The sequence below is a fragment of the Balaenoptera musculus genome, chromosome 18, assembly GCF_009873245.2.
Source record: "Balaenoptera musculus isolate JJ_BM4_2016_0621 chromosome 18, mBalMus1.pri.v3, whole genome shotgun sequence".
Lineage (NCBI taxonomy): Eukaryota > Metazoa > Chordata > Mammalia > Artiodactyla > Balaenopteridae > Balaenoptera > Balaenoptera musculus.
The window spans coordinates 11,873,154-11,893,298 of NC_045802.1; the positions used below are offsets into that span (position 1 = coordinate 11,873,154).

A 20,145-nucleotide genomic window follows, 5' to 3' on the forward strand; every position below is an offset into this window, starting at 1 on the left:
TTTATAACATCAGAATTTGGGGGTCCTCACTGAGGGAATGCTAGAGAGAAGTTTTTTGGTAATAATGATGGTTGTATGCTTGAGATTTTCTAAATTCATGTTTAAATGTATTGATTAACATGTACGGTATTTTTCCCTCTACAATAATACCTGATTTAGCAGAGAAGAATGTGTTACCAAGAGTAATACAGTTTTAAAGCCTAAACTCTTGACTTCTTATCACTAAGCTGTTAAAACATTTTATATATAATTTTAAAGAAATGTTTTTATATTTCTGAAGAAAAGTACATCTGCAATATCTCCAAACTTAGGTAAGGTCTCATGTAAGAGAGAACTAGGACAGAGTAGATGGTTTTATTCTGTCTTTCTTTGTTACCGTCGGTCTCTTCCTGTGGTAATGAGTACAAGCTGGGCAGAGAAGACTTGGTGATCTCTCAGGAGAGAGGTCTCCCGAGTTAAGTCAGACCAGTTCGTTTTTATTTTATTTTTTTAATTTCTCTCCTCCAGCGTAGTCTTGGTAACAATGACATTCAACTTACTGAAGTTCTTATACTAATTTTCTTTAATGCCTTCAAAAGTTGTTATATTACTTTTGAAGAGCTATGTAGATGTCAGAAAAGGGAGCTGTGACAAAATGTCATTAAGGTGACATAGTGTAAATTAATACAGTTAATGGAGGTGCTCACCACTGACTCATTGACCCATTATGAGCTCTTGTGGAATCAACGAATGCCAGGGCATCAATCTTTTGAAAAAAAGGAAGAAAAGAGATGGCAGCTTTAAAACCTTGCAGTGAATTATATTAGAAAAGTGAAAACGTCTGGGTTGGATTTGATTTCACTAGGCAGCCATAAAATGGTATGCTCTCTCAGCAAACTATATTAAACTGAAATGTCAAATTTGATGCAGTTGGTATACAATTATGATAGTGTTAATAGTGGTCTTCTATCATTCTAAGACATACTTTCAAGTCCAATTTCTCAGCAGCTTGAACTTGTCATAAGCTTGTAAATTAGAAATTGTGTTAGAGGATATTTTCTTATTATTGACGGGACGCATATAATACTATTAACTGTACCATGGGGTTTTAGTATAGCTGTTAAAATAAACTAGAAATCACATTTACAGACACAAAATGCCTGTTTTAATATTCATCTTGCCATTTCTTTAATAATATTTGGTGTCTTTCTGCACTATTTTTCATTTAGGAAACTTTAAACTACTTGGACTCTTTCCTTAAAGAGAAGCTGGTTAACAGAAATCTATCAATGGGAAGAGAGTAAACAGAAGAGCTGTTACTTTAAGTAGGCAAGCTAGTGCCTGAGCTACCTCTGTAGCAGCACACTTACAAGTTATAATAGAAGAGTTCATTCTTCTTGAATAATTCTCAGTAGTTTTCAAGCATGCTTTTTTCTTGGTCATTTGATGCAGTCCTCAAAACAGTCCCATGAGATAGAGATCATTATCCCTGTTCCATAAAGGAAGTTCACAGATATTAAGTGACTTGCCTAAATTCACACAGCAGGTCAAGAGGGAGCCAGAACTAGCACTGAGGGCTCTTCAGTTATTTCCAGTGCTTTATTCATTGGATGGTTTGCTGCTTTAATTCGTCTGCATGATCTCACAATTATATCCAGCCACGTTGACTAGTTTGGAGTAACTGACAGATCAAGTCATACTCTAATAATTTATTGCTATGTACAAACCACCCTCCAAAATTAGTGGCTTAAAAAAACACAGCCATTTATTTCCTCAGAGTTCTGCAATCAGAATGGGGTTCATCAGGTACTTGTCTCTGATCCATGTCAGGTCCAAGCGGGTGGCCTCTCTGGGTCTGAAAGATTCAAGATGACTTCATTCACATGTCTGGTCCCTTAGCAAGGATGGCTGGAACATCTGGGGACTGGCTGGTCTCCTCTCTCTCTGTATAGTCTGTCTGGGAAGATCATCACAATTTTTTTCATGGTGTCTGCCTACCAAGAGGATAAAAAAATGGGAACTGCAAAGCTACTTAGTGCCTAAGCTTGGAAGTCACATAGGGTTACCTACCTCCACAGCATTCTTTTGGTCAAGGCAAGTCACAGGGCCAGCCCAAGTTAAGGGGGAGGAGAAATGGACTCCACTTCCCCATGAGATGAGCAGCAAAATCACATTTCAAATGGACGTGGAGGTCAGAGGGATTGTTCTGGCCATCTTTGAAAACAATCTACTGAAGTCCTCTCCCCAGTCACAATTCACATTCCTCCTACAAGCAAAATATATTCAGCTTGTTCCCCACAGTCTCATCCCACTATTGTATCAGGCTCAAAATCTAGTAGCTCATGATCTATATCAAGTCCACATACAGATTAGGTACAGAAATTCCTAATTTGGAGACCTGGAAGCTAAAAAGGTAAGTTATCTGTCCCACGTATATTCAGCTCCCAGTGGTAAGACAGGAACAGGTAAACATCAGCAGACATTCTGTTCAAAAATGGGGGAGAGTGGAAGGTACATAGCAGTCATTGAGTAGCTTTCTCCACATGTTCCTGATCATAGAAAGTTGGGGCCAAGGCCTCCTTTGCCCAAGTTGGTGCAGCAACTTAAAAAATGTGTGGATTTTCTATGTATCAAAGTATAGTTCACTGTCAGAAAAAACTCTTTTCTCACAAGTTCTTTCAAGACAGGATCCTCCCTACTTCAGGCTGTGATTAGGATGCCCTTTGTAATGCTCATAAGATTCTTGCAATCCCTTTGTGTGGCCGAGTGAGTCTGCAAACCTCTATCTTAAGTTTTTCTGAGCACTTATAAAAGGTTTTACAGACACCCTTTTCCCTATGACCATATTTTACTTACAGCACCTTAGAACTGATCTTTGTCTGAACCTTTTTTAATTTTGAGAATCTGACAAGATTGTCCTAGGCCCCTATGTCTCTCTAAATACTGCTTTAAATCTGAGCAGTTTCTTCCCTAGCTCATAATAACTTATTCATATACCATTGAAAGAAACCAGTGGTCCCTTTCAGCATTCTGCCTGGAAATACCTTTAACCAGAAGCACAAGTTCATTCAGTACTTTTTCTGTCTTTGAAATGATTGCAGGAACTAGTCTTGTTAGTTTATCCCACACTACGTTATCATGCATTGATTTCCTCCTGCTTCCAGTAGCAACTTCCGTACTGATCTCCCACCAACAGTCTCCTCACCGTCCTTCCAGCCTCTTCCTGCTGCCCTGTCCCAAAGCCAATGCCACGTGTTTTAAGTTTTTATTACTTCAGGACTCCACTCCCAGGCATTCATTTCTGTTTCAGTTATCCATCACTGTGTAACAAATCACCCAAACCTCATCTTAAAACAGCATCAATTATTATTTGTTGACAATCATGCAGTGGGAGTTAAGGCTCAGAGGGGACCACTCACCTCTGTGCTACAGTGACAGCTGGAGAGGCTTGGCTGGGTCAGAGAAGCAAGATGGCTTCACTCCCATGTTTTGCGCCTCGTCTGATGGAGCTGATGGAGCGGTGGGGGACTGTCCAGGCCTGTCTGTCTGTCCACACAATCTTTCCAGCAAGGCAGCCACACAGTTTTATGTGATGGTGACTTCTAAGGGAACAACCATGGAGGCTACCAAGCCTCTTTTAAGACTTAGGCATCTCTGCAAGCCCTGAAACGTCATTTTGTCACATTCTGTGTGTTGAAATAAGCCAGCCCATATTCAGAGAGAAGGGAAATAGACTCCACCTCTTTATGGGAGGAACAGTAAAGTGGAAATGCCAGACAGCATGCAGGATGAGAGGGATTATTATGGGGATCGTTGAAAAAACTCTGTAAGTTACTAATGTTAAAAAATTGTAAGTTTCAGTTTGGTTTATACATCCAGTTCAGTCTGACTGTGCATTTGGAAAAACCAAAATCTGAAGTGCAAAAAACTTATAAAAATATATCTGATTAGCCTAGGTAACATGTAAGCTAGTCCATATATTTGATAAAAACACTTAAATTGTCTGAAATGTCTGCATAGGTGTTCATTCAAACACAAATATCCAAAGTGACAGAGCTTTTTTTTTTTTTTTTTTTTTTAACTGATTATGGGATATACTTTGATACTGGGTAAACTCTGTTGCTAGAGTAAATAATAGCTTCAAAAAGTATTTTGCATAAAGCTATGAAATGCATTGTTTCACACACATTACCCCCATTTAATCCTCTCATCCACACTGTGATTTAGTTGCTGTCATCATCACAATTTTGCATATCAAGAAACTGGTTTTTTCTTAAAGTTTAAGAAACTTGCCCAAGCTGGTGAGAAGTCTGTATTTCAACTCAGAACCATTTGATTTTAATGCACAGAAAGCTGCACTTCCCCGGTAGAGGTAGAAGGGACAGTCCCAAAACTGCCAGCCTGACAGCCTCCCCCTTCACTACGACTAACTGGTAGCCCTGCGGTAACTCTGCTTTAACTAATACTGTTTGAAAACCTTTTACCACTATTTCATGCCTGAAGTTCAGGATATGATAAATATACAGTAATGATCTGTTCATTTTTCATTCCACAAATATGTATTGAGTACCTTTTTTATATGTCAGGCACCATTCTTACCACTGAGTGGTGAGAAAGTGAGATCCCTTGTTGATGGGATTTCTGTTACAGTGGGACATGGGAGCATAAATAAATTAAAAAAGAAAAGAAGAATTCCTGTGCAGAAAATTAAAACAGAATGAAGTCATACAGAGTGGGTTGCTGTTTTAAAAGGAAAAATAGAGAATGTAAGAGCAGGGACCCTGAATCTAAAGTGTTTGGGTTTGATTTCTGACTTTACCACCTATTTGCAGTGTGGTTGTTAGAAAATTACTTACCCTTAGTGTTCATGTCCATAAAGTGGGAAGAATGAGGATACATACCTTAGGAAGCTTTTGTGAAGATTAAGAAAAAGATGTAAAGTACTTAGAACAGTGTCATGACACAGTAAGATACAAATAAGTAATTCCTGCTGTTTTAAGATTGAATGGCCAGCCGTGACGTTTCAGCTGTTTCCTTGTCTTGGAGCCGAGATACAGTAATTGTCATCTTCTTGTACATAACATTTGAATCTCAGAGGTGATACTCTCTTAACTCATTAAATTTTTTAGAATAAGCAAATCTTTTAAATAATATAAATGTGAATATTAATTATATATGAATGCCCTGTATTTACATACTAACTTTAAATTTAAAATGCCATTTGAAACAAGATTTTAAAGCAATAAAATTGAGGCATAAAAACTTGCACCCACTCTGCTGTTTCAGCAACTTCTCCCTAGACTTTCTGTGATTTTACTCTCTTTTCCTTCCCCTTCAGGGAAAAAAAAAAAAAACAAGAAAAACACAAAACTTAAACTTCCCCAGCTCAAGACTTCAGCGTTCAGACTGCTTTAGTCACTTACAGCTCTGGTCTTTTGAAGCTTCGAGGGGCTTTGCAAATATGCTGTACTTCAGGAATTTCTTCATATTGCTTTAAAATGTGTCTTTTTTTAATCTGCATCCTAAAAAAACAAAAAATATTGTTAGAGTGAATCTGGGAGAGTTTTTTCTTCCCGTCAAACGTCAGGCCTCCAGCGGCTTACACCAACATCTTAGCTAACACCCTAATTTATGACCACATTCTGGTCGGCCAGATGAGGACCGGAGTGGAGAAAATGTCTCACTTAGGATCATCCCGAAGGCCCTGGTAATCCTACTTTTTCATGATTGGCTGCGATTCAAGCCTTCAAAGTACCCACCCCCCTCCCGCTGTTCTAAATAACCCTCAGAGGAGAGGTTCCTCAGCCTCGCTTTGTTCTCCTTGGTGGTAGCAGGCTTTCAGCCCCTTCTTTCTGGAGAGCTTAAGTTAAAATGAAAAGGACTTGCTTCCTTCACTTCTTCAGTTTGGGTACAATTTTGCTGGCAATGTTAAAACCAACTTTTTCTAAATTTAAATTGAACTCTTTTACACCTTTGAACCTTCTAACAAAACTAGAATAAGCAAGATAACATTTTTTAAGCTGCAAAAGTTTCCTCTCGAAAGGTACAAATTTTAGTTCTGGGTGCATCCTTTTTCTTTTATTTAATAAAGTACTTTATTGGCTCTTTTCCTATCTTGAAGCATTCTTGCAACCATCTCCATAGTCCCCAGAAGACTTCTAGTGATATTAAAATGATTTTATCTCATATCTTCAATAGTTTAATATTTAATGAGTACCTGCTGCATACAAAGTATAGCACCAAGAGCTGTGGGGGATTTAGCAAAATATAAACCTACAAAATTAGGCTCAAAGTCTGCTTTGCCCAAACTGTTATTAATATAAAATCCTAGGCTTCTTATGCCTTTGCGAGTCTAATTTAATGACATTCGGTGAAATAGTATTACAGTGGCAAGTAGGTTAATAATAACCACGTATTTTATATGCCCCTATACCACGGGAAAGAATGGGAAACGATATATATGAAAAACATTAGAGCACCAAGACACTTGAAGATAAACTGAAACTCTTTGGGCTGTCTAAATAAAAAATAAATCCATGTTGCTATATCCCTGTGGATGTATATCCCTCTCAGTCCTCAAGGAAGCTTACATAGGCTAGTTCTAGAGATAGAACATGGACACAAATAACTGACGAAAGACAGATGGGAAATCCCTGACTTATGTGAGCTTATTACACATAAATCCCCCTCTCCATGGAGCAACTGCATGAGCTTACATTCCTCTCCCCATTTTGGACCATTTGGGATGCTGTTGATACTCAGTGTCATATATAAAATGGGTAATGTGCAAATAGCAATGTTCTTTATCTTCTCTACATCTTATACTAATTTCCCACGTTTTTCCAAGCAATGAGAGCAAGATCAAAAGAAAATTTTGTGGTTATTGTCTCGGTCAGCTCAGGCTACTGTGTGTTACCATAAACTAGGTAGCTTATACACAACAGAAATGGGTTCCTCACAGTTCTGGAGGCTGGAAGTCCGAGATCAAGGTGCCCACATAGGTTCTGTGTCTTGTGAGAGCCTCTGCCTCCCGGCTCACAGAAGGACAGGTTCTTGTGTGTCCTCACATGGCAAAGAGAGGAAGCAAGCTCTCTCAGGACTCTCACCAGGACACTAATCCCATTCACTAGGGCTCCATCCTCATGACCTCATCTAATCCTAATTACCTTCCAAACACCCTACCTCCTAATATCATCACATTAGAGGATAGGGTTTCAACATTTGAATTTTGGAGGAATAGAATATTCAGTCTGTAACAGTTACACATTTCTGATTGAGTACAAATAAATGAGTATAGCAATCATACTTTACTTCTACCTTCTAATCAGTGACCACACACCTTTACCAAATTGGCCCCTCAGTGCAACATGGTATATACACTGTCATGCTTACCCAGCCCAGAAGTCAAACTCATGATAGTCATTGCTGATAGATGTTGCTGAAGCACCCTTCAGCCCCTGGTTTATCCACCACCTAAGCAGTATCATTATCTGCAAATAAGAATGTTTGTTTACCTATTAGTTTTTCTTTTAGCCCCATCTTAATTGCCCCCTCACATTCAAGTCACTGAAAATTTACATTAACATATTAATTTCACTGTAGTTCTCCTTTCCCACAGTTCCTTGTGCCCTTGATGTCTTGTACGTAGTTTATTATTAATATATATTTGCCTCTCCGTATGAGCCATCTAATTCCCTCTCCTTTTTGCATCCCCGAGTCCACATCTTTGTTTACTCATCCTCACGTGTGTTGCAGATGGCCCTCCCTGGTACAGTCCCACAATATGTCCCCTTACTCAACACGGCCGCAGTTTCCCTTCTCTCTTCCCTCCCATTCTCCTTGCTGCTGCTGGTTCCCCTTCTCCCCCTCCCCACCCACACATATACCTAGTCTCTCCCCTCTCCAGTTCATTCTTTACTTTGACAGCCAGTGTCTTGCTTTAAAATAAATGTAATCATGTCAATAGCTCTATTTTTTTAAAATTATTGCCAATAAGACAAAATCCAAAGAGCTTAAAACTTGGCATAAAACTTCCTTCGTCATCTGACTCCATATACCTCCCACCATCTCATTCCGCCCCATCTTGATCTATCCCCCAATATATCCTACACTCCACCCATACTCGGTTTGTACCACTCCTTGATAATACTCTCTGCCAGTCCCCCTGCCCCTTTCCCCACCTTTATCTTAGCCATGGTTGAACTCAATGTCTGATCTCCAGTGAAATCTTTTCTGACTTGCCCAGAGTTCCCTGCTCTGTCCTCTCTGCTCCCTTGTGCTTTGTTTATACTTTCACAGCTATTATTGTTATGCATTATAACCATCTGTTTATACATTTGCCCCATCGATCAGACTATGAATTACTCAAAGGTAAGGCCATGTTTGTTCATTATTTGTTTTCTTAGTACCCATCACAATGCCTGGTACTCAAACTTTACTACATGAATAAATAAATATCAGGGAATTATATAATGGGTTTTAGAGAGATTTCTATTTAGGGCTTCCCTGGTGGCGCAGTGGTTCAGAATCTGCCTGCTAATGCAGGGGACACGGGTTCGAGCCCTGGTCTGGGAGGATCCCACATGCTGCGGAGCAGCTGGGCCCGTGAGCCACAACTACTGAGCCTGCGCGTCTGGAGCCTGTGCTCCGCAACAGGAGAGGCCGCGATAGTGAGAGGCCCGCGCACCGCGATGGGGAGTGGCCCCCGCTTGCCACAACTAGAGAAAGCCCTCGCACAGAAACGAAGACCCAACACAGCCAAAATAAATAAATAAATAAATAAATAAATAAACCTTATAAATAAATCTGTCCAATCTTAGCCAGCTTTGACCACACAAAGTAAGATTCCTTAAAAAAAAAAAATAAAGATTTTTATTTAAATGGTTTAAATAGAAGAAAAATTATGATTCTTAAAAAGCTAAGCTCTGCTTATCCAGAAAATTCATTTACACAAACCTGTTCAAACTCCCATAATGCTGGAGAAAATAAACATGATTATATTTTTCTATGGTTCACATTTGTTATCATAAGAATGGATAATGATCAAATTCTCACAGAGGATTGCTAAGATAAACACTTATGCTATAGCAGATAAATGTTGGTTTTAGCAGGAGAACCCATAAAGAGAACACTTTTTTAAAAATTAATTTTTATTGGAGTATAGTTGCTTTACAATGTTCTGTTAGTTTCTACTGTACAGCAAAATGAATCAGCTATACATATACATACATCCCCTCTTTTTTGGATTTCCTTCCCATTTAGGTCACCACAGTGCATTAAGTAGAGTTCCCCATTTGTTTTCTATTTTATACATAATATCAATAGTGTATATATGTCAATCCCAATCTCCCAATTCCTCCCACCCCCCGCCCTTTCCCCCTGGGTATCCATATGTTGGTTCTCTACATCTTTGTCTCTATTTCTGCTTTGCAAATAAGATCATCTATACCATTTTTCTAGATTCCACATATATGTGTTAATATACGATATTTGTTTTTCTCTTTCTGACTTACTTCATTCTGTATGACACTCTCTAGGTCCATCCACGTCTCTACCAATTACCCAGTTTCACTCCTTTTTATGGCTGAGTAATATTCCATTGTACATATGTGCCACATCTTCTTTATCCATTCATCTGTTGGTGGACATTTAGGTTGCTTCCATGTCCTGGCTATTGTAAATAGTGCTGCAGTGAACATTGGGGTGCATGTGTCTTGTTGAATTACAGTTTTCCAGTAGTGGGATTGCTGGGTCATATGGTAGTTCTATTTTTAGTTTTTTAAGGACCCTCCATACTGTTCTCCATAGTGGCTGTATCAATTTACATTCCCACCAACAGTTCAAGAGGGTTCCCTTTTCTCCACCCTGTCCAGCATTTATTGTTTGTAGATTTTTTGATGATAGCCATTCTGACCTGTGTGAGGTGATACCTCATTGTAGTTTTGATTTGCATTTCTCTAATGATTAGTGATGTTGAGCATCTTTTCATGTGTTTGTTGGCCATCTGTATGTCTTCTTTGGAAAAATGTCTGTTTAGGTCTTCTGCCCATTTTTGGATTGGGTTGTTTGTTTTTTTGATATTGAGCTGCATGAGCTGTTTGTATATTTTGGAGATTAATCCTTTGTTAGTTGCTTCATATGCAAATATTTTCTCCCATTCTAAGGGTTGTCTTTTCATCTTGTTTATGGTTCCCTTTGCTGTGCAAAAGCTTTTAAGTTTAATTAGGTCCCATTTGTGTTTTGGGTTTTTTTCATTACTCTAGGAGGTGGGTCAAAAAAGATCTTGCTGCAATTTATGTCAAAGAGTGTTCTACCTATGCTTTCCTCTAAGAGTTTTATAGTGTCTGGCCTTACATTTAGGTCTTTAATCCATTTTGAGTTTATTTTTGTATATGGTGTTAGGGAGTGTTCTAATTTCATTCTTTTACATGTAGCTGTCCAGTTTTCCTAGCACCACTTATTGAAGAGGCTGTCTTTTCTCCATTATATATTCTTGCCTCCTTTTCATAGATTAGTTGACCATAGGTGCGTGGGTTTATCTCTGGGCTTTCTCACCTGTCCATTGATCTATATTTCTGTTTTTGTGCCAGTACCATAATGTCTTGATTACTGTAGCTTTGTAGTATATTCTGAAGTCAGGGAGCCTGATTCCTCCAGCTCTGTTTTTCTTTCTCCAGATTGCTTTGGCTATTCATGGTCTTTTGTGTTTCCATACAAATTGTAAAATTTTTTGTTCTAGTTCTGTGAAAAATGCCATTGGTAATTTGATAAAGGGAACACTTTTGTGTATGCTTTTCTTGGGCTGAAGAATCCAGTTTATTTGAAGACCTCAGTGTCTGGTGTTTTTTTTTTTTTTTTTTGGTGGGGGTGGTTGTTTATTTTTTAGCTTTTCTATTTATCACTATGTATCCCAAAGTGAGATTCAAATTTCGGGTACTATGCCATCCATGTCAGACATGTTACACAAGTAAATGTTCTTACGCTTTTCACAAATAAAGTTAATTTAACCCTCATCTTGATATTTGAAAAGATCAGTATTTTTTCATAGTATTGATGGTAAACATAAAACTACCGTGTTTTTTGTTTTCATTTCCTCAAGTTGTTTTGTTTTGTTTTTTTTAAAAAAAGGACAACACATTAAAATTTTTAAGGTCAGTTCATTCCTGTATCATATTTATTCTAAAGTTACATAAACCAATATTAGACATGCATCAAACACAAGTTTGCCTTGAACCCAGTTGTTAATGCCATACTTACATACAAGTAACACAAGTTATCTTTGCATTGAAGTTAAGAACTTAGTATTCAAGTGGCATGCATTAAATATTTAAACTTATTATATTTCATATCATCTCTTATTGTATTTAGTGGTAGGTATAAAAACAATTTATCTTGCCAAATTATAAAATAAAACAATGAGTCTCTTCATAAAAATCATGTATTGTAATTGCCAGTGGAGTCAAAAAGAAAAGAAAAGTAGAAGACATTACATGATTTTTAACCAACAACTTTTTTTGAATTTGGATATTTTATTAATAGCATTTGGAAAAGTTTGTTGAACAGCATAGACTTGTAGCTATAGCTTTATATATTTGTTCACTGATATTATTGGGAATATTGTTGATTCTGTAACCCATTTCTCTTGACTAATTTGTGGCAAGATAAGATTGAAAATCTTATAAACATAAATTATCAAGCATATTGTTCAAGAAAAATGTTTGCCCTCTTTTCCTAGACTCCTATCTAAAGAAAATTAAAGAATGGAACTAAGTAATAAAATATTGAATTTAAGTAAAGAAATTAATTCTGTTTATAGTTGTTATAAATTAATACTTTCGTTCAACTGATTTTTAAAATGGTTTAATATGCTACATTTTTATTCCTGGCAGGAACTAATTCCAGAGTTCTATTACCTACCGGAGATGTTTGTCAACAGTAATGGTTATAATCTTGGAGTCAGAGAAGATGAAGTGGTGGTAAATGATGTTGATCTTCCCCCTTGGGCAAAAAAACCTGAAGACTTTGTACGGATCAACAGGATGGTAAGAGCGATTTTGTTTTTGCTTGAGCAGTCACAAGGAAGTAAAAAATATTCTGTAGTTTAGTTTTCAGCTACTAACAGATTGTCTTTTAACATCTATAAATACAAGGCTCAATTTTTGAGAAAAAAAAAAGAAAGCATTTTACTGTTGTCTTTTGACAGCAGTTCTTTATTGTAGAGTGGATTTTCCTTTCATGAGGACTAATAAAGGAATGGTAATTCAGTTATATTTGCTCCCTTAGGAGAAGACAATCAGATGAGCATCTGTTGACTAATGTATTCTAAAATGGTCGAAATTAATGCCCATTCCTTATTTTTGTCTATTGGCTAAATCTGCACTCTTTTTTCACTCATAAAATACTCAAAACAAAATAATATACATCTAGAACATATTTGTATGTAGGAAATTATAAGCTGTGAAACATACCTTAAAATGTAATATACTTGACTAAGAGAACACCCATCTTGTAAACATTCTTAGATAGAAAATGTCATTACTTCTTAAATCTGTATGACAGATGTCTGGGTGTTCAAATAGAAAATGTGTAAATAGAATGTTTGCATGTGGTTATTTTATAGATCTTAATATATTTTATCCATATTTAAGGAGATTTTAATCTCAATGGGGTTATGGTATATGGAAATGAACCACTTTACCAAACAACGTCTCTAGTGTACTATTGTTCTTGGCCAATTGAGGAATTATATCAATAAAGCCTATGACCCCAAATATGTTTTTAACCCTGTTTCACTCCCAGTTTTTCCAGCTGTCCCATAAATATGTTTTATTTCATTTTGACAGCTTATTTATTTGAATTAGAATCCAAATAAGGTCCACATATTGCAGTGGACCTCACATATCCCTCAGTCTCTTCTTTAGTAAGAGCTGTATAATTCACATATATCACACAGATACAATTCACATACCATACAAGTCAACCATTTAAAGTAAAGAAAAAAAAATCAGTGGGTTTTAGTCTATTCACAGAGTTGTGCAACCATCACCACAGTCAATTATGAACAGTTTCATTACCCCATTAAGAAACCCAATACCCTTTAGCATCTCCCCCCGCCCATTTTCCCCATTCCCCCAACCAGCCCTAGGCAACCACTAATCTACTTTCTGTCTCTAAAGATTTGCCTATCCTGTTTATTTCGCATAAACAGGATCATACAATATGTGGTTCCTTCTTCTACCCCTCATTTTATGTCTCTTTTTGTCACTGTCAGTCACATGCTCCCTTCAATTTTAGAGCTATATTTCTGTCTCCAAGAAATATTTTACTTTTAATACACTTTATTTTAGAAAGCTAGGTACTGAGACAGTAGACCTATGTTTAAAGTTACTGTATAGATAATCTATAATCTAGTCTCCCTCTGAGGTAATATCATGTAGTACATAAATTTTATATAGGATTTCTCTCACTTCTCAATCTGGAAATTGGCACTTTCAGGTATATGGCATAATCTCACACCATCTTCTTGAACAATAGATTATCTCTTCAATTTATCTTTTTAATGTGAAGGATTTATACTTTAATGATGCATACTTCTACAGTCTATACTTATTTTTAGAACTGGTTGTTTATTATTATCACAATACCCTTACATACTTGAATACTGGCTATGATATCAGTGTAAGGATACCAGATCCACAAACTCAACCCTGGAACCCACTACATACTGAGTTGTGTCTGAGATGTGTCTCTCAGTCACATCATTTCACTGTATATTTCTAGAGCCAAGAACTGTGCCTGTAAGAGTAGTTAGTCACCAGATATTTGCTGTTATGAATGATTGAATGAATCACATGGGGTAATAATCTTAATGATTTTAGCATGTTGTCTAGTTAGGTCCAAACTAGTGAAACGAAATGAATCCTTCACTCAGGCAGGCAAAGTAGCAAAAATTGTTGGACCAAATTTTCTCTTGCTCTGATTAAACACAGGTTTTTATGCGGCTGCTAACAATTAATAAATGCCAGGTGGTTATATTGGAAAGAATACTTGGGGTTTAAAAGTTTCCTGGCTCTTGAATCTGAGTTCATTGCCCTGAGTAAATTATGGAGCATCTCTGGTTCTCATATTTCTCATCTGTAAAGTGAGACTACCTTATGAGTGTTTTAAAAAAATCATTATTTGTGATAAAATTCACTTGTACAATTTAATGATCTTTAGCAAATTTACGGAGTTGTGTGACCATCACCAAAATCTAATTTTAGAAGATTTCTTTTGCCCCAGAATTATCCTGTGCCCACCTCCAGCCCCAGACAATCATTAGTCTACCTTCTCTCTCCATAGGTTTGCCTCTTCAGGACGTTTTTCTTAAATAGACCCATACAATATGTGTTCTTTTGTGTTTGACGTCTTTCACTTAGCATAGTTTTTGAGATTTATCCATGTTGTAGCATATATCAGTTTGTGTGTGTTCCTCTTTTTGCATAATGATAGTCCACTGTATGGATATACCACATTTTGTTTATCCATTCATCAGTTGATGAACTTTTGAGTTGTTTCCACTTTTTGGCTGTTATGAATAATTCTACTATGAATGTTCACATAGAAGTCTCTATATGGACATGTGTTTTCCTTGCTTTGGGGTATATACCTAGTGGTAGAATTTCTGAGTCATGTAGTAAATTTATATTTAGCTTTTTAAGAAATTAACTCTTTTGCAAAGTGACTGTGTATCTTACATTCCCAATAGCAATGTATGACTGTTCCAGTTCCTCCACATCTTCACCAACACTTGTTACTGTCTGTTTTTTTTTTTTTTAGTATAGCCATTATTGTGGATGTGAAGTAATATCTCATTACAATTTTAATTTGCATTTCCCTGGTGACTGATGATGTTGAGAATCTCTTCATGTGTTTATTGGATGCTAAAACATTTTTAGATATATTTTAATAAACATCAGGTAATGATTCATTATAGATACAACTTCTGTGTTCCTCATTAATGAAAAAGTTTAAACACCCCCAGAATTAGTAATTTTATTAATGATATGCCTGATTGAAAAAGAAAAAGCAGTTGTGTTTCTAAACACAAATCCCCAGGGCAGCATCATGCACAGAATTTTTTTAATGTAGGGAAAGATGATTATTATGGATGAGAAATTATCAGATAGTTATTACTGATATAAACTGAACAAGCAGGACTGTACAGTCTTGACTAAACCTGCAGAAAAATCACAGTGCTTCATTCATGTAGTATGTTGGGTACTAATGCAGTCAGCTAAATAAACTTACCAAATAAATGAAGTTTCTAGATGTTTATAGCTAAGTGAGAACTTTTTTGAACCCTGTTGTGGTTGTTGTTCTAAAATGTATTACTATTTGGTTTTCTACCCTCTTATACAAAGGATGAAACTGCTCTTTATTATCATAAGTACCCATTATTCTGTGAAGTGATATAATTCCATATCTATTCTTTTTCTATTTCCTTCTTTAGATTGTTAGCTATCATCACACTTTCCTTTAATGGCCGTAGTGATTCGAATTTTTCTTATAATCTCTAGTCTACAAAATCAGACAATCAAACTTATCAAGGCCTTATGATAAACAAGAGTCAGTCGAGTGCTAACAGAGGCCCTAGGGGAAGTGTAAACTTTATAGCTTTGGAGGAGAGTGACTGTCTTCTACCTCAGGTTTCACTGGCCATTGTTTGATCAATTCCAGATGTGGGAGTCGGTACTCAAACGTGAAGTGACAAAACCCTCCCTTAGTAAGTGGAATGTTACTCTAGACAGCACCCCGTTTATACCTCTTTTTACGTATAAAGAGCTACATGATGGGGCTAGGACATTCTCCTTTCTTCCAGGGTGTAGTTGCTTACAATTTTTTTCTCTGCTTTCCTCATTCCAACATTTACAGCTGACAACTGCTGCACAGGAGGTTGGATACCCTAATCTTAGTCACCATACCCCGTATCCCAGTGGTGGTCCTGAGTCATCCCAATATGACGGCTGACCAAGATAAAATAATGGCAGTAGTGCTTATAACCTGTGCCATCTATTGATTGTTTATTATTTGTCAAATACTGTGCTAGAGCTTCAGGTGCAATATTCTTTTAATCCTCAAAAAGTCTTCTGAAATGAGAATTATACTGAAACTCAGTGAGGTAAATTACTTTGTCAAAGATCACCTGCTTATCAGAGTGGCAGTGTTCCTACCCACGGTCTCCAGGCTCGAGTGAGTAGTGACTTGAGGAGCTGTGGAGAGGGAGAGGGAAAGAAGGAGGGAAGGAAACATGTCTTCTAACTAGAAGCCAGTACCTTGGGGCCAGCAGAAGAAAAGACAGAGATAAGAGGGAATTGACCCCAAACCAGCAGCGTGTTCCAGCCTCAACAGCTAAGCAGACCTGACTTTCTGTGACCCTGTTTCTAACTCTTTATCCCCAAAGTCCTCACCCCATAAGACTTCCTTTCCCAGCCAGTAAAAGCTCGGTTTAGAGCTGAGGAAGTCCCAAGTCCCACCACCCAGCAGGTGTTGGAAGAAGGCTATCTTCCAACTCTACAAAATGGAGGAAATGGCATTAATTTACATTAGTTTACATGTTAAACTTTATAGTCACACACAGGATTTGAGACCCGGAACAGACCTTTATTTGAGTAAGCAGACTGAGACGCAGAAAGGCAAAGTGACTGACCCCAGGTTTGGACCCAAGTGCCTTTTCTTACTTAACGTGCCTGGCATCACACGTTAGCACTCTGAATGTCATGTCCCCTATGCCCATTTACAGACTTTAAAAGTTCACCTATATTTTAAACAAAATATGGCTTTATAGATCGACTTGAGAACCAATCCAGATTAGACTAATACTGTTTCTACTGCAATATATGTTCCAAACACCAAATTATAAAGCACTTTGAAATACAACCTGTGTGTTGTTTGCAAACTATCTGTATCTAAGCATGGATGACCTCCAAACACCTAATTTGACTCAGACTTATGATTCAGATGTAATCAGTGACACTCTGGCTTATCTTATTATTCATGCGATCACCACATAAGAGTTCTTAGAAATCCCTTTTCCTTAGAAATACCTGATTCTCACAAAATGGTCTCATATCATTTGGGTTTTAAGAAAATTAGCAGATTATTCATTGAAAGATACAGCCTGAGAAAGGATAATAACACTGTAAAAACAATTTAAACTCTAAAATAGATTTTTCCCTCTTATTATAAGAGAGAATAAAATACACAAAGGCAAATTTTTAGTAATAAATTATTTTTTATATATTTATAGTTGCTCAGAGTACTTCTATTGCACATAAATATACTATAATAAATAATTTACTCCTGGTCCTAACATTACCAGTTCAAGAGCTGACTTCTGTTTACGCACCTCTTATCTCTCATATTTTGTCTTTCTAAGAGCTGAAGCACTGCTGAGCAAACTTTAAGTCAGAATACAGTGCTTCTTCAGAATAAATCTCACTATTTAGTATCACTGTAAACACACATTCATCGACCTTTGTGTTCAGTGTACTAGGAACTACAAGGATTGCATATGATATGGTGAAGTAACTGTTCCTCAAAGATTTGCTTTCATCTGTTCAAAAGAATAAGTTTTTATAACTAAAGTATGAGAGATAAATACTTGTGCGTTTCTGAAAATGTCATAAAACATTTTCAGAAATGAATGGTACATTTTTATTGTAAGTAATAAGTTAGTTCCAGCTTGGCTTCATGAAGAAATGAAAGAAGCAAAGCACTTTTTTTCTCTATTCAAAACCAAATTCTTGGTATCTTATAGGCATTATGAATTTGGTAAGACTTGTGAACTAAACCTTTACTCCATGGAATGAAAGGTTTTACACAAAATTCTGCTTATTTGGGAAAACCAAACTGCCCCAGTCTTGGTTCCCTGGGACACCAGGAGGCAATGACAGGTTAAATTGATCCTATGTTGCAAGTGCCTAGCCAACACGTAATAGGTGGCTTGAGAAGTGGTTATTCTTTGTCTTCTTTCCCTGGGTTTTCGTTGAGGGGACTCTACAGAATAGAAAGGGAAAGCTACCATGTGTATCAAAAGATTCTATGTCTATAGCTGCCATTCTTGGTGCATCAGAATTGAGCTAAAGGGCAGACCCAAACTGCTGCCTCTGGGAAGAGTGTTAAAGCATCCGAGCTATCAAAAGACACGCTACAAAATGTAGCCGTGTGTGTCTACAGCTGCTGTCCTGTCTCAGTGTCTCCTGTACTGCTTTTCTTTAACTTGAAGTTTTCCTTCACAGCACCCTATGTATGGTTTCCTTTGCTCCAACCTCTGGTCCATTTTCCCATCATACTGATGGGAAATGATCATACTGATATTATGAAAAAATAAGGTCAGCCATCTGTGTTAAAACTGGAAAATGTAATCAATTATCTACCTCTCTTCTTTTTTTGCTGAAGAAATATTTACTTGTTGAATTTCTATAATTACCTGGGTGATAATATAAAATATAGAAGTCTTTAAATTTTCATAAGTTTTCCATAAATTCCATGAATACAACATCCACCTTTTATTATTATTTTGTAACATTGAAAGTTTCTAACTTTATACTGGCTGGGTAGCTCATACAGGATTTAGTGCTTATGAAATGGAATGGGTTTAGAGAAAATGCGCTCTAGTATATTTATAATTTGGACTGAGATTATCTTCAGTTATTTGATGGAGTTCTTTGTAATGAGCCTAAAGTATAAAATGAAAATGTCATATAGCCCAAAGAAATGACATTCACAGTGGTAAAAAAGCCTTCGGTTCTTGGGTGGATTAGTATTCTGTATCCGTACAAAGGAGCCTTCCCTCCTTCTTCTCTCAAGCTGTCATTAAGAAATTCAAGGCAAAGAAGACAAAAATAATGTTATAAAAAGGGATGATATCATTGATTATAAATGATCAGCTTCATTATCCCATGCCAGCAATTAAAAAGGCATTTGATGCATTTGTAGACGCCTTTACGTGCTGACAACCTCATTAACTTTTCTTATTTTTTTAAAATGAAACAATACTTTGAATTTTTAATGATGTACTTGTTTTAGTCCATTGTTTTTTTATTTATAGACAACAATATATATAATTGGTTAGAGTTGTTTGTATTTTGTAAATATGGTGACAAGGTTTGTGTTTCACTGAAGAACTGTGAAATTCAAAATTTGGTTTCATTAGCAAACCTGGAAAAGTGATAGAGACACTTTTACTAGACATTTCAATAAATTCTCAGTGCACTGAGTTCATACATCAAGAACTGGTTTAATTTATCCACACGAAGCTAGGCTGATTGCGACCGACTCAGTCATGAAACATTAATAAAGCACTGTGTTCAGTTCTAACATGATTATAATCTGACCTCCTCACGAAGGGCAGAAATAGAAAGTATGTCTGATAGCATTACCTTAATGCTGGGTTCATCAATCATAATCTGCCCTTTTTAAAAATTTGTTTTAGAAAAAGGCCAGTCTCGGATGTGCACTACTAATCTCTGCAGTCCTCCACCCGGCATGTTCCTGGTGCCGTGGGACCAGGCGCAGACCGTTCTGTCTGCAGGGCGGGGCGCAGCGCGCTGAGGCAGAGAGCACTGTGGGGTGTGGTTTTGCTTTGACTGTATTACATCCTTTATTAGATTCTCACTTTTTAAGGAAAAAGTCTCTTTTGTGATAGGTAAAAATGTGCATTTAGGATATATTATACTGAAAAAAATACCTTGCTCAAATACGAAGTTTAAGCAAATAGCATAACATAGGAATTGTTGGAAGTCTTTGGCAGCATCTTAAAATATTGAGATGGAAAAAGTATATATATTGCAATAGGTATCTCGTCTGTGAGTGCCTGCCCTGCCACCTGTTAGCCGGGGCACTCTGGGCGGGTAAGACATCCTTATCTCTTGGAACTTCACAGTCTTCCTTATCTCTGAGACTGGGGATTTGCTCATTACATAAACCTTTATTGAGAGCCAGTTCTGAGTAAGGTATTATGGAAAACACAAAGAAGAGTTGGCCATGAATCCAACTCTAAATTAGGCTAGAGTAAAGCAGAGAAATCCCTTCATTTACCCCTGTCATTGAGGGCCTGTTACTGTCTTCATACCGCTCTAGGCTCTGAAGACATATGTCTTCATACCGCTCTAGGCTCGTGGGCCA

General features: G+C 37.0%; 1 protein-coding gene across 8 annotated transcripts in view; it reads left to right on the forward strand.

The window, feature by feature from the left end:
* The window catches only part of NBEA (neurobeachin), a 602,800-nt gene that overhangs the window by 535,716 nt on the left and 46,939 nt on the right, over window positions 1–20,145 (forward strand). For all 8 annotated transcript variants that reach the window (XM_036831611.1, XM_036831614.1, XM_036831612.1 and 5 more), the window contains one exon: window positions 11,868–12,020. In XM_036831611.1, the coding sequence (XP_036687506.1) occupies window positions 11,868–12,020 (153 nt within the window). The remainder of the gene's footprint in view (window positions 1–11,867; window positions 12,021–20,145) is intronic.